Raw genomic sequence first — 12,746 nt, forward strand, 5'->3', positions numbered from 1 at the left:
CTTATTAAATTAACTCTGTGGGGGGCACCTGGTGGCTCAGTCAGATAAGTTACCTGACTCTTGATTTCGGCTCTGGTCATGATCTCAGGGTCATGAGACTGAGCCCCATGTCAGGTTCCATGCTAGGTGTGGAGCCTGCTTAAGATTTTCTGTCTCCTGGGGCACCTGGGTGGCTCAGCCATTAAGCGTCTGCCTTCGGCTCAGGTCCTGATCCCAGGGTCCTGCGATGGAGCCCTGCATCATCGGGCTCCCTGCTCAGTGGGAAGCCTGCTTCTCCCTCTCTCTCTGCCCTGCTTGTGTTCTCTCTCTCACTCTCTCTTTCTCTTTCTTTCAAATAAATAAATAAAATCTTAAAAAAAAAAAAAGACTCTCTCTCTCCCTCTGTCCCTAACTGTACAACCCCCATGCACTCCCTCTCTGATACAAAAATAAAATAAAATAAAATAAAATAAAAATAAAACAAAAATAAAATAAAATAATTCTGTGGGGCCAGTCCCAGTGCAGGGAGATCTCAAAGCAGTGGAAGACCCTTCTCAGAGCTGCCCTAGTTGTGGAGTTTAAACTTGAGATTTAAACACAGTTTTGTCCCTATGAGACCAACTGCCAAACCACTTCAAACAGTCCAGGAATTCAGTAGGAAAGTGAGATCAAAACCTGTATCAAGGGGCGCCTGAGTGGCTCAGTGGGTTGAAGCCTCTGCTTTTGGCTCGGGTCATGATCCCAGGGTCCTGGGCTCAAGCCCCACCTCGGGCTCTCTGCTCGGCAGGGAGCCTACTTCCCCCTCTCTCTTTGCCTGCCTCTCTGCCTACTTGTGATCTCTGTCAAATAAATAAATAAAATCTTAAAAAAAAAAATAAAAAAAACCCCTGTATCAAGAAATCAATACCTTCCCGTATACAAACACCCAGCAGTGAGACGGCGTGACCGAAGAGGTCTGATTTCCAATGTCAACAAAAGAGATAAAATATCTGGGGGTAAACATCACAGGAAACATGCAAATCCTCCCCGAGGAAAACTCTGAAGCATTCCCAAAGGACGTGAAACTGAAAAGAATGTGCTGTGTTCTTGGAAAGGGAAACTGACCATCATAAAGATGTCAGTTCTTCCAAAGGTAGTTTATAAATTGAACATGATCCAAATAAAAACATCCAAAGCCTTTTTTCCCCCCCTAGAACTTCAGAAAATCTGAAGTTTACCCTGAATGCATGAAGAAGCAGAAGAGCCAGGAGAACTCTCGAAGGGAGAGAGGTCGGGGAGGAGTGGCCCATCAGACCCCCAAGGCTTCTGGGAAGCCTCGGAATGAGCATGACGGGCATACCCAGCACCGTAATGGAAACTTGGTTGTAAAATGCATCCTCTCAAATCTGACAGCTGACAAAGGACCTTTTTTTTTTTTTTTTTTTTTTTTTAATTTATTTGCTTGTTTTGGAGAGAGCGAGCGCAAGCGCAGGGGGCGGGAGACAAAGAAGGTGCAGCAGACGCCCGGCTGAGTGCAGAGCCCAACACGGGACTCGATCTCACGACCCTGAGATCATGACTTGAGCCAAAAATCAAGAGTTTGATGCTTAACCGACTGAGCCACCCAGGTGCTGCTGACCACGGCCCTTTTAGTAGATACTATCTGGACAACTGGGTAGCTTTCTGGAAAAGGACAGCGGGGTCTAGGGGTCTGACCTCACACCCATCACCAGGGTAGACTTCAATGGGTCCAAGGTTGAAACATAGAGGAGTGAAAATACAGATGAATTCTTTTGCCCTTAACAAGAATGGGAGCTGTGGGTGGGCCCGGGCGGACGGGGAGCGTGCATGGATTGCCAGGTTTGGGAGCTGGCAGCGAGGAGCCCACAGTATCCTGGGTGAGCCTTGCGGAGTTTGGGGAACCGGGTTTCTTGAGGCTTAGGCAGGTAGCTTGTGTAAGGTCTGCTCCTGGTTGCTCCCAGAAAGCAGGAGGCAACCTGTCCCAGGCGGCCTGGGGTCTGGGTCCTCACCATGCTCTGTGGTTCCGGACTGCAGGTGAGAGCGGCCATCAGAGGGTTACTGAAGAGGGACGCTGGGCTTGGGGGTGGCGGGAGGGCGGGTCAAGGAGGGGGCCTGCCTTCAGGAACAAAGAGCCTGGTGACACACCAGCTGGAGCAAAGGCAGGCATTTGGGTTTCGAGGCCGGGGCGGAGCAAGCAGAGCTCACCGGGAGCTGGTCAGGAAAGGCTTCTCAGGGGGTGTGGGGTGCGTGGAGGCAGCGAGTGGTCGGACTGAGGGTAAGCAGATGGCAGAGAGGGAGAGAGCCCCTGACCTCGGAGCAGAGAGAGACGTGGACGCTGGGTAAAGCCAGGGACTCTCAGAAGGGATGTAGGGACCAAAGAATTGGAGAGTTGGCTCAGAGAACCAGGCGCAGACTATAAAAGGCCTTGAATGCCAAGATCATAATTAGTATGGGTCCCAGAGCACCTAATAGTTTGAAAACACCTACGCAAAATCACCTTGGATCCTCGGGCCAATCTGATGACATTGGCTTTTATTTATTTATTTTTTTAAAGACTTTATTTATTTATTTGACAGGCAGAGATCACAAGTAGGCAGAGAGGCAGGCAGAGAGACAGGGGGAAGCAGGCTCCTGCTGAGCAGAGAGCCCGATGCAGGGCTCGATCCCAGGAGCCTGGGATCATGACCTGAGCCGAAGGCAGAGGCTTTAACCCACTGAGCCACCCAGGTGCCCCATTTTTTTTTTTTTTTAAGATTTTATATATTTATTTGAGAGAGAGGGAGACAGAGAGAGAGAGAGAGCGAGCCCGAGCAGGGTGAGCAGCGGAGGGAGAGGAGGAAGCAGACTCCCCACTGAGCAGGAGCCTAACAAGGGCCTCGATCCCAGGACCCTGGAATCATGACCTGAGCCAAAGACAGACACTTAACTGGGTGACTGAGCCACCCAGGTGTCCTTTCTTTTTCTTTTTTTTTTTTTTTTTAAAGAGATGGGCAAAGGGATTGAAGTTTAAGGCCCTGGCCAAAGTCACATAGCCTGGCTTACCGCCCTGGGCCTCCGACTCCTGTTGTGCCCTTTCCCCTACATCACACCATTCCTGAGGGTCAGGTGTCTGCCCTGCGTCCTGGAAGCTGGGGCAGGTTTCTCCGCAGAGGAGGGAAGAAGTGGCAGGGCAGTCACAGTTGGCTTGGGGTGGAGGCGGAGGGGCCGGCAGAGGATGGCCTCATGTCCTCGAGCCACCCCCCACCTCCCTCCTCTTCCGCCCCTCCCCAGCTGCTTCCTCCTCTCCCCTCGTCCAGCCCGCAGGGCCTGGCCTTCCCCGGGCCCCACTGCATTCTGCCCTGTTCCCTCACCAAGAGCGGTGAGTGTGGGGTCCCAGCCAGGGCTGTGGCTTCGGGGCCCCCTCCAAGCCCACAGCCCCTCATCCTGGGTCCCCTGCTCAGATTCATGTCCCTGAGTGGCAGGTGACGATGTCCTGCTGCCCCGAGGCCTCTGTCTGGGGACACTTCCAATATCACTTGTCCGACCCTTTTCCCCACCTCACCCCCGCTCCCCCTACTCCAGGGATTCCCGACCTACCAACCCCCGCGGCATCCTCCGGCCCCCACTACTCAAGCAAGGACCCTGAAAGTCATTGGCACCCCTCTCAAGTGTAAGCTCCAACAGGTTTCCACTCTTGTCTCATTTTTTGTTTTCCGAGAGAGTGTGAGCAGGCGGGGACAGGGCAGGGGGAGAGAGAATTGTAAGCAGGCTCCGAGCCTAGTGCGAAGCCTGGTCCAGAGCTCGATTAACCCACGGAGCCCCTCCCGGGCACCCCGGGTTTCCTCTGTCATAAGGCAAGCGACCGGTTCAGCTTGGCTGGCTGATCTACTTCGGACGGCCCTCGGGAATAGCAGCCCGCCAGCCCCACGACCAGAGAGGGCGAAGCCTGTGGCTTCCCAGCACTGAGGCTCCTTTGCTGAAGTGATCCCTGTTGATTTCCAGGACTGATTCCACTCCCTTGTTTTTCTCCCTTCCTGAGCTTTAAATGCCCACTCCTTACGACCCTCGGCCTCCACCCTTGATCCCAATTAAAGCAAAAGCCCAGGCCCCGGCCGCCTTCTCTCTCTCTCCCGTGACCTCACCATGTGGCCCCAGGTGTGCTCTGAAATTTCCAGGCCCTGTAAGTGGCACATCTTTATTTTTTCAGTTTCCTGACGGTTATGGCTGAAGGGCGCCTTGTCACCACAGTGAGAACCACGAGGGCCTATCCAGCCACAACACTGGGTACCGATGGGCTGAGACTCGCACGCAACACCTTCCTTCCTCCCCCCGCCCCTACGTCTTGCCAACCTGTCCTCCTAAATACGGCTTAGATCACCCAATTTCAATGAGTGAGAAGTGAGATGTATCTCCGAGCCCCAGCGCACTCCTGCTGACCTGGCCTCCGCCCTGTGCCAGCTTCCTCCTCGGGGCCCGGTCTCCTTCCAATTCCACACTCAGCTCTTTCTGGATCTTGACTTGTCCAAGGCTTCCTCCCTGGGGTACGTTCCTGTCCCGTCTCCACAGAGCAGTTATCCTGTCCAGCTTTTAGCTGGGTCTGCCTGCCTGGTCTTCCCCGAGCTCTAGACAGGTGGGAGCCGCTGCTGAATGTCCCCCAAAGTCCTACACTGCCCTCGGTCCTGGAACTCCTCCCACTGGCTGTCCTCCCCGCAGGCGGGAGGTTGGGAGCAGCTGGATATCGCTGGCCTTGCTCACCAGTAGCGTCTCTGGGACACGGTATTGTTAAATCAGACCATGAATACGACGGCCACTCGGGGATGTTTCCTGCACTCTTCTAAGTGTGAGGGGGGCAACGGTGCCCGAGCTCTGGCCCTGCCGAGCGCAGGTCGGGGAGATGGGCGGAGAGACCGTCTACCCTCCGTAAGGAACCCGGGAGACAGCCAGAAGGGCTGTAAGGAGGAACAGCGCGGTAGGGAACAGAAAGCGCTGGGGGCCAGGCGATTACGGATAATATTTCGGGATGGCCTCTCTGGGCCCGGGACTCCTATTTGAGCAGAGGCCTGAATGGGCCACATGATGAACGCAGCAAACTCCACCCCAGTGACAGATCAAGGACACCAGATGGAGCGTCAGTATAGTAGGAGGGCCATGGGCAGGCCGTGCCAGGGAGAGGAGCACGGCCCCGGGCACCGGTGGAGTCCGCTGGAGGACGGTCGGATGCCGGTCAGCCCTCAAGCGTCTCCCTTGCTCGCTTACCCCAGCGCGGCTCCTGGAAAGTCAGGCTCGGGTGACAGCAGTAGCTAAGAGCCCCTGACGTCGGCGGAGCAGCACGGCCAAGTACAGCGGGAGGAGGGAACGAGGGGGGTCACACGGGCCAGCCAAGCCTCGAAGTGGCGCGGGTCACATTCCAGGATGTCACACAGCCACTTGGAACTGCAAGGAGGTTGGCACACAGTCCAGCTGACTGACTAGAAGGTGGGAGAAGCAGGCTGGGCTCTGCTGTCCTTCTTTACGCCCTTGAGTGATCACGAGCTCATCCGCCTCATCCATGCGATCCTGATTTGCTTGCTCCGGGCACCCATGCGCGTCAGGTCTCCCTCCAGCTCATGCCTCGTGCTGTGCACCTGCAGGACCCATGGAACCCTTGGTGCCCGAAGTGACATGGCCATTGCTTGGTCGGTGCGGAAGCCCAGCAAGACCTGCTGGAATCCTTCCTCCGTGAGGAAGGCTCCTTGAGGAGGCTGCTCAGTTTCATACTTTCATTCAGGATATTATTTATTTATCAGAGAGAGAGAGGGAGGGAGCACAAGCAGGGGGAGCAACAGGCAGAGGGAGAGGCTCTCTCGCTGAGCAGAGAGCCCGATGCAGGGCCCGATCCCAGGACCCTGAGATCATGACCTGAGCCGAACGCAGCGCTTAACTAACTGAGCGGCCCAGGAGCCCCTGCTCAGGTTCCTTTACACCAGCATCCCGACGCCATGCGGACTGGTTTCCAGCCCACACCTCCCCCAACCCTGAACCTCCTGCTGTGTGTAGGTGCAGCCTGCTGGTCCCAGCCCAGACAGCCTCCCCCAGGACCTGGCTCAAGTCCCATCTGCCCCAACCTCCACATCCCACAGCAACTTTGAAATTCTCTCCCACACCGGCTCGCAGACCCACAGGGGAGTCGCTTCGGAGGCAGCATCGGTGTCATGGCACAGAAGCCTTAAGTAGGGTTATTTCCAGTTTTAGGCCGACTGAGAGCAGTGGTGGAAATGGCAAAGGAAATGCGCTGCGCTCAGCCTCTAGCTGGAGGGGCGGGTGCGTGCCACTGGCTCAAGGCAGAAGAGAACACCCCATGCCCCAGGAACCCAGCTGACCGTGGAAATGGCTCACAGGTATGGTCAACAGGCCTGAAAGGGAGGACACAGCAGGGGGGGCACCCGGTGCCCTTTGATTCCTCAGCAGAGGACAGACCAGGGGAGGAGCGAGAGCCTGGCCCTGGCCTGAGCCCTTCATGCCCCAGGGCTCTTGCACACGCCCAGAGCGGACACACCGGTGGTCCTGTGGGAGGCCTATCGGACTCAGGATGGCTGTAATGACAGCTTTCTAAACCAGAGTTCTGGGTACATCTGACCAGGGGATGCAGTCTTTAAAAGTAAGACTCTCCTTGGAGACCGGAGACCAGTGTTACTTATGGGATGGGCCAGAATCAAGTCTTGAAAGGCTGTCTTAGTAATATCTTTTTTTAAGTTTTTAATTCCAGTTATCATACAGATTACATTAGTTTCAAGCAGTATCTTTCAGACGGGAGATAGTATGCCTTTAAATGAACGACCTTAGGGTGTCTGGGTGGCTCAGTCCACTGGGGGCATCCAACTCTTGATTTGGGCTTGGGTTATGCTCCCGGGGTTGTGGGACTGAGCCTTGCCTTGGGCTCCGAGCCCCGTGCTCGGCTCAGTGCTCAGTGTGGAGTCTGCTTGGGATTTTCTCTTTCTCTCTCGCTCTGCTCCTCCCCATCCACACTCATGCTCTCTCTTTAAATGAAATAAGAAAAGCGATCTTAAAAAAAAAAAACAAAAAACAACTAACCATGTCAGTAGTAATAGGAAATAATATTGTGCAGTGACAGAAAAAAATCACCTGAAGAACTATAATGTAGCAAAAAGTAAGTTATGGCAGAATCTGGCCACAGACAGGGGAGCATTTTGTTCCACTCAGTAATCTCATCTAATAAAATCCTCACATGTCTGGGGACACCTGGCTGGCTTAGTTGGGAAAGCACACGACTCTTGATCTCTGGGTTGTGAGTTGAAACCCCCATTGGGTGTAGAGATTACTTAAAAATAAAAAAACCTTGGGGCACCTGGGTGGCTCAGTGGGTTAAAGCCTCTTCCTTCGGCTCAGGTCATGATCCCAGGGTCCTGGGACCGAGCCCCCCATCGGGCTCTCTGCTCAGCGGGGAGTCTACTTCTCCCTCTGACCTTCTCCTCTCTCATGCTCTGTCTCTTTCAAATAAATAAATATATATTTTTTAAAGTAAAGCCATTTCTATTAAAAAAATAATAAAATAAAATCTTCAGCGGTGGAGAACCTGGGTGGCTCAGTTGGTTCAGTGCCCGACTCTTGATTTCAGCTCAGGTCATGATTTCAGGTGGTGGGACTGAGCCCCATGGTGGGCTCTGCTCTGTGCTGGGCATGGAGCCTGCTTCAGATTCTCTGTCCCTCAGCCCCCAATCACCCTCCACACACATGCTCCTACTCTTGCTGAAGAAAAAAAAAAAAATCCCCAAGTCTCCTTATTAAAAAAAAAGAAAAAGAAAAAAAGAAAAAAGAAAAAACCCACACCCCAGGACATGAGTTTTAAAACTGTTTTAAAAGTAGTGTTTGGAAAAAAAAAAAAAAAAAAAAAGTAGTGTTTGGAAGGCTCTGAGTACCAAGTGGGTTAGTCAACAGCATATCCGAGCTGTCGGCACACGGGATTTTTCTTCCTTCCTTAACAGCGACGGATAGACCCAGTTACAATGGTGGTTCAGGATTCTCCTGTCAGCCATCTTGGTAGTAAGCACAGGGCTCCCTTGCCACAGGGCTCTGGCTGGAGGGAGGGGCCTATGGTCCCCGGGATTAAGCTTAAGAGCCCCCCAATGAACGCACAGTTATCCCCTAAGAACATACACAGTATCGGGACGCCTGGGTGGCTCAGTTGGTTAAGCAGCTGCCTTCGGCTCAGGTCATGATCCCAGCGTCCTGGGATCGAGTCCCACATCGGGCTCCTTGCTCCGCAGGGAGCCTGCTTCTCCCTCTGACTCTGCCTTCCACTCTGTCTGCCTGTGCTCGCTCTCGCTCTCTCTCTGACAAATAAATAAATAAAATCTTAAAAAAAAAAAAAAAAAAAAAAAAAAGAACATACACAGTATCCCCCTTGTGCTTTAATATAAAATAGAGCTCAGACCTGGAGAATTTGCATTTCATGGCAGTTGAGTGTCTTAGGAATGAAGTGTTCCCAGGGTGCCCAGATACAGTCCCACTCTCATTTTTCCCAGTTATCCAGGCACTTTGGTAAAGCAGAGTTCAGCCTGAAGATCCCCTATGGTCAGCAGGTCAAGGCCACTTGTGCCCCTTGCCTTGACCTCTTTCCAACATCAACCGTTTGGGTGGGCCGCAACCACCATGCCGGAGGACCAGAAGGCGGGGTCTGGGGCTGCAGACTGCCGTGAAGGCCTGGGTAGGATTGGTCACTACGGTCCCCTCTACAGTCTCGCTTGAAGATGAGTCTGTGACAAACTCCCAGGTCCGTGAGCAGGTGCACTTGGGCTCCAGCTGCTGCAGGTCACTGAAGTGAGCGCAGGAAGAGGGAGCCTCGAGGCCACTTGCCTACCTGTACCTCTGTCAGCAGCCGCAGATGAGCTTTCCACGGTGGATTCCTCCCCGAGGTGCTCCCACCCAGATGCCTTCCCAGGAATTACAGCTCCATGGCGGAAGGGGATAGAATCAGCAAGAAGCCTGTGACCGAACCGTGCAAAAGCATCGACCTTCCCATTAATTACCATGCTACTCTGAGGCCAGGAGTCAGAGAGAGCACAGTCTCACCGAGGCGGTCACGGCCTGAAGTTCTCACCTCAGTGGCCCCACGTTGGAAGCATCTGCACAGCATAGCTCACAGGTGGTCTGTGAGACTGGCAGTGTCCAGCAGGACGGTGTCAGGTCAAGTTCTATCACCGAGGTCATCGCAGAAAAGCGAAGTTACAACTACCACCCAAGTAGGGGACTGCCCATGAGGTAGCACAACACACTCTACTTACGAACGGGACCAAGAACTAAGTGGAAATTCCTTGGGTTTAGTTTCTGTCCATGCTCTCCCTAAATACCACCGTCTGGTCTACACCAGCCGGCGCGGTGTGGTTAGGCCTGGCCTCAGCCACCATCTCCCAGCACCCGAGGGCGCTGGCTGGGCGTCCACACTGTGAACAAGCCCCAGGGATTCCGATGAGCCGCTGAGTGTGGGCCGCGCGACTCTCGGAGCCCAGCAAGATCCATGCGCATCCCCGGGGAGCTGGGCAAGCGGGAAAAGAGGACACGGGAGTCCTGCCTGACGCTTGACATGGCTTTTAGGTTTTTATTTTAAGTAAGGCGGAAGGGGGGGGCGGAAAAAAGAGAAAAGATACAGAGTGAAGAATTCATTGGATGTTTATTATTCACAGTTAATCACTACCTACCAAATGCTATCCGCGGAGTTAAAGGATTAAGTACATAGGTCTTTTTATTTAAACACTGATTTTTTTTTTTAAATATATACACACACATCTTCGTTCAGCAAGGCTTCATGATATACACCAATTCCAAAATAAAACAATCAAATGGTCCAGGTGTAGAATGCCAGAGATTCCTTTTATCATCACGAGGAAAGAAGCTACCAGAAAGAGAGCGAGAGGGCGGGCGCTCTGTCCTGAAGAGCAGCTGCCTCCGGGGCCTGAGCACTCCAGGCTGAGTCCGGCTCCATAAGCAGAGTCCAGGGGAGACTCCAATCGACCACTTCAGAACCCAAAGGCCGTCACCAGCTCCCGGGGAGCCCTGTCTTTGATGCGGGCAGGGGATCGGGAGGAGAAAGTTCACAGGCACATCACTACGAGGGACGAGCAGCTGACAAGGCGGAAGAGGGAGCTCTGCGATGGCCTTGGCCTTCCTACATTTCCCACTCGTCCTTCCCCAACCGTCCCTGCTTCATGGAGACACTTGCTTGGGGGAGAAGGGGCAGCAGCTACAGACACAGCCCACTGCAGACGGAGCCTCGAAAACCCGGCTGCTGCCCACACGCTGCCCTCGTGCTCACCCGGGCAGGTCAGGCAGGGGACACAGATGATGAAAGCCATGAACGGATACCTCGGATTTTCAGAGCAAGAAAAATGAAAGCTCCCAGGCTCCACCTCAGTGTGGGAACACAGTATACAACCCGATCCGGTCACAGAGCGACAGCTGAAGTCCCTTAGGCTTTCCTGTTTGAAACTTGCAGGCTCCAGGGTGTTTTCTCTGGGGGGCGCTGGAGCGGAGGAGGGGCAGGCAACAGCAGGGTTCGCAAGGTCAAGGGCTCTCATAGCCCCCCCGCAGCCAGATCCAGTTCGAGGTGGGAAGCGCTGGACAGAGCCGGACCATCTCCTCCTTCCCCAGCAGCGGCCGGCACGGCACCCCTGGGACAGCCACAGCGGACTCCAGAGGGCTGACAAACATTAAAGCTGAACCTTAAAGACTCGTGGCCGAGAACAGGCAGACCGCCCGCGCCCCCTGCCCACGCCCCCTGCCCGCGCCCCCTGCCCGCGCCCCCTGCCCATGCCTGGCTCCTCGACCTGCTCTCCCCTCCCCCGGGGAGGACTATTTACACAGAGGAGGAGACAAATGGGCTGAAAAAGCTCCGGACTGTCTTTAACTTATTTTAAAACAAATAAAAAAACACCACTCATAAGCAACTCTTGAAATAAGGAAAAAGGCACTAGGAAAAAACCAACATGCTCAGTAATGCCATGTGGAAGGGAAAACAATGTAGAAAAGAGACCAAGGTTTTTAGTTTGACTTTGTTCAGGAAGCCATGAGGGGAACAGTCCTTCCTTCTGCCCCCGCTCCATTTCCAACTTTGTGGCAAGACCCTGGCGGCCGGGGGCTGCCCCCCACCCCCGTCTGGCAGGAGCCGCCCAGCAAGGGCCGCCGGCCGGCCGCCCGCCCTCTCCTGCCCTCTCCTGCGTGCGCACGAGGAACCCAGCCACGGCTGTCCTTCCTTCAGTCACTCGACTACAACAGACATTCTGCAGAGAGAAAATACCAGCCTGCTTGGTTTCTTTTCTTTTATTATTGGCATCAGCTAGGACTATATGTGGCATCAGACGTCATGCACTGATGGACAGAGGAGGAAAAGGATGAAAAAGAGGACAAAGGAGAAACAGGAGCAGCGGTGAAAATTTGTAATAAAAACTCTTTTCTTAATTTATAGGTAAGTTTTGGCATTTTTATATCCAACGCCCCCTCCCACCCCTCCCAAAGTTCCAACCGAAGTGAGAGGGTCACCAGGTGACCCAGACAGGTGTTCTGAGCTCCCTCACAGGCTGCTGTTAAGGCAGCTCGTGGGTTTCATTCTTTCGTGTCTGAAATTTTTCACTTCCTTTAAATAATCTCTTCTTGATTCTTAGACGTTCCGGTTCACGGGGGTGACGTAATTGCGGGGGAACATGCCGGTCTGCCCGTGGCAGGCCCCTTTCCACCAGTTGGGGTCTGAGTTATCCATGACGTGGATAAAGTCTCCCCGGCGGAATCCCAGCTCTCCATCCTCCTGGGGATCAAAGTCAAAGAGGGCCTGGACGTACGTCGGTTGCTGCAGAAGAGGGGCGGGGAGAGAATACCTGCTCGGTCTCTGCCACGGCCAGCCCCCTGCTGGGGGGGACTGGTCACGAGAGCGCGACCGCCGTGTGCCGACTCCTCCACGTTTCCCGCGACAACCTCCCATTTCTACCCTCCCCCCCCGCCGCTGTTTATCTTTCCAGGTTGTCGGTCTACCCTACGTGGGAGCAGGCTACGCTCACCACGGCTCCCGACAGGCCAGAACGTGCTAGGGCTCGTCCGCCACGGCGTGGAAGCGAGCGCGGTCCGTCAGGGAGGAACTTGGGCAACAGCAGCCAGGCTCTGGTTTACAACCCCAGGCTTGGAAAAGGCTTCAGTTCCCATCGGTTTATTGCTTATGAAGTCCTTAAGGTTTTATGGAGTCGAAAGGTCAAGAGCTTGACCCCAGTCAGGCGGGGCTCCCCCTAACACAGCGCTGGGGCTGCAGGCACAGGAAGACGGGAACCTCCAAAGCGAGGTTAGCCTCAGTACTTGCTTCCGGGGATACAACAGCGGAGGGCGTTAAAGACCGTTTTCCCACAGAGACATAGGTGGTACCTGGCAACGCACCGCCTTAGAAGGGCAGCCTCTGGGAAAGGCAAAACCATTTTGTTTCCATCTACACACCCGTAACACAAACTACAGGCAATACTTTGAATAGCGAGCACAGAAGGCCCAGGATCCTTCAATAAGGCGCCTGCCCGCCTGCCCGAGGAGCTACTCTTAATTGCCGGAGATGATCCCGATCTCTCGAGGAGGCTCACCTGTGGCACCTGTTCTATGTCCCGGAGGAATATCTGCTGGTTCCTGGAGACAGATGTCGATCTGTGATAATCTACCAGCTCGTTCAGGGAATTGAATTTCACCACCCAGAGGAAATACTTTCCTGCTCCATCTCGGAGCACCTTGAAGTGCTGCACGTCATTTCCAAACCTGGGGAGGGCACA

At 54.1% G+C, this 12,746-nt stretch overlaps 1 protein-coding gene across 1 annotated transcript in view; it reads right to left on the reverse strand.

Moving 5' to 3' along the window:
* Window positions 1-11,232: 11,232 nt before the first annotated feature.
* The window catches only part of GRB2 (growth factor receptor bound protein 2), a 71,240-nt gene continuing 69,726 nt past the window's right edge, over window positions 11,233-12,746 (reverse strand). Inside the window, exons 5-6 of the mRNA XM_032320086.1 lie at window positions 12,564-12,732; window positions 11,233-11,794 (exon numbers count right to left, since the gene is read on the reverse strand). Coding sequence (XP_032175977.1) covers window positions 11,609-11,794; window positions 12,564-12,732 — 355 coding nt within the window. The 3' untranslated portion in view covers window positions 11,233-11,608. The remainder of the gene's footprint in view (window positions 11,795-12,563; window positions 12,733-12,746) is intronic.

This window comes from Mustela erminea, chromosome 18 (assembly GCF_009829155.1).
Source record: "Mustela erminea isolate mMusErm1 chromosome 18, mMusErm1.Pri, whole genome shotgun sequence".
Classification (NCBI taxonomy): domain Eukaryota; kingdom Metazoa; phylum Chordata; class Mammalia; order Carnivora; family Mustelidae; genus Mustela; species Mustela erminea.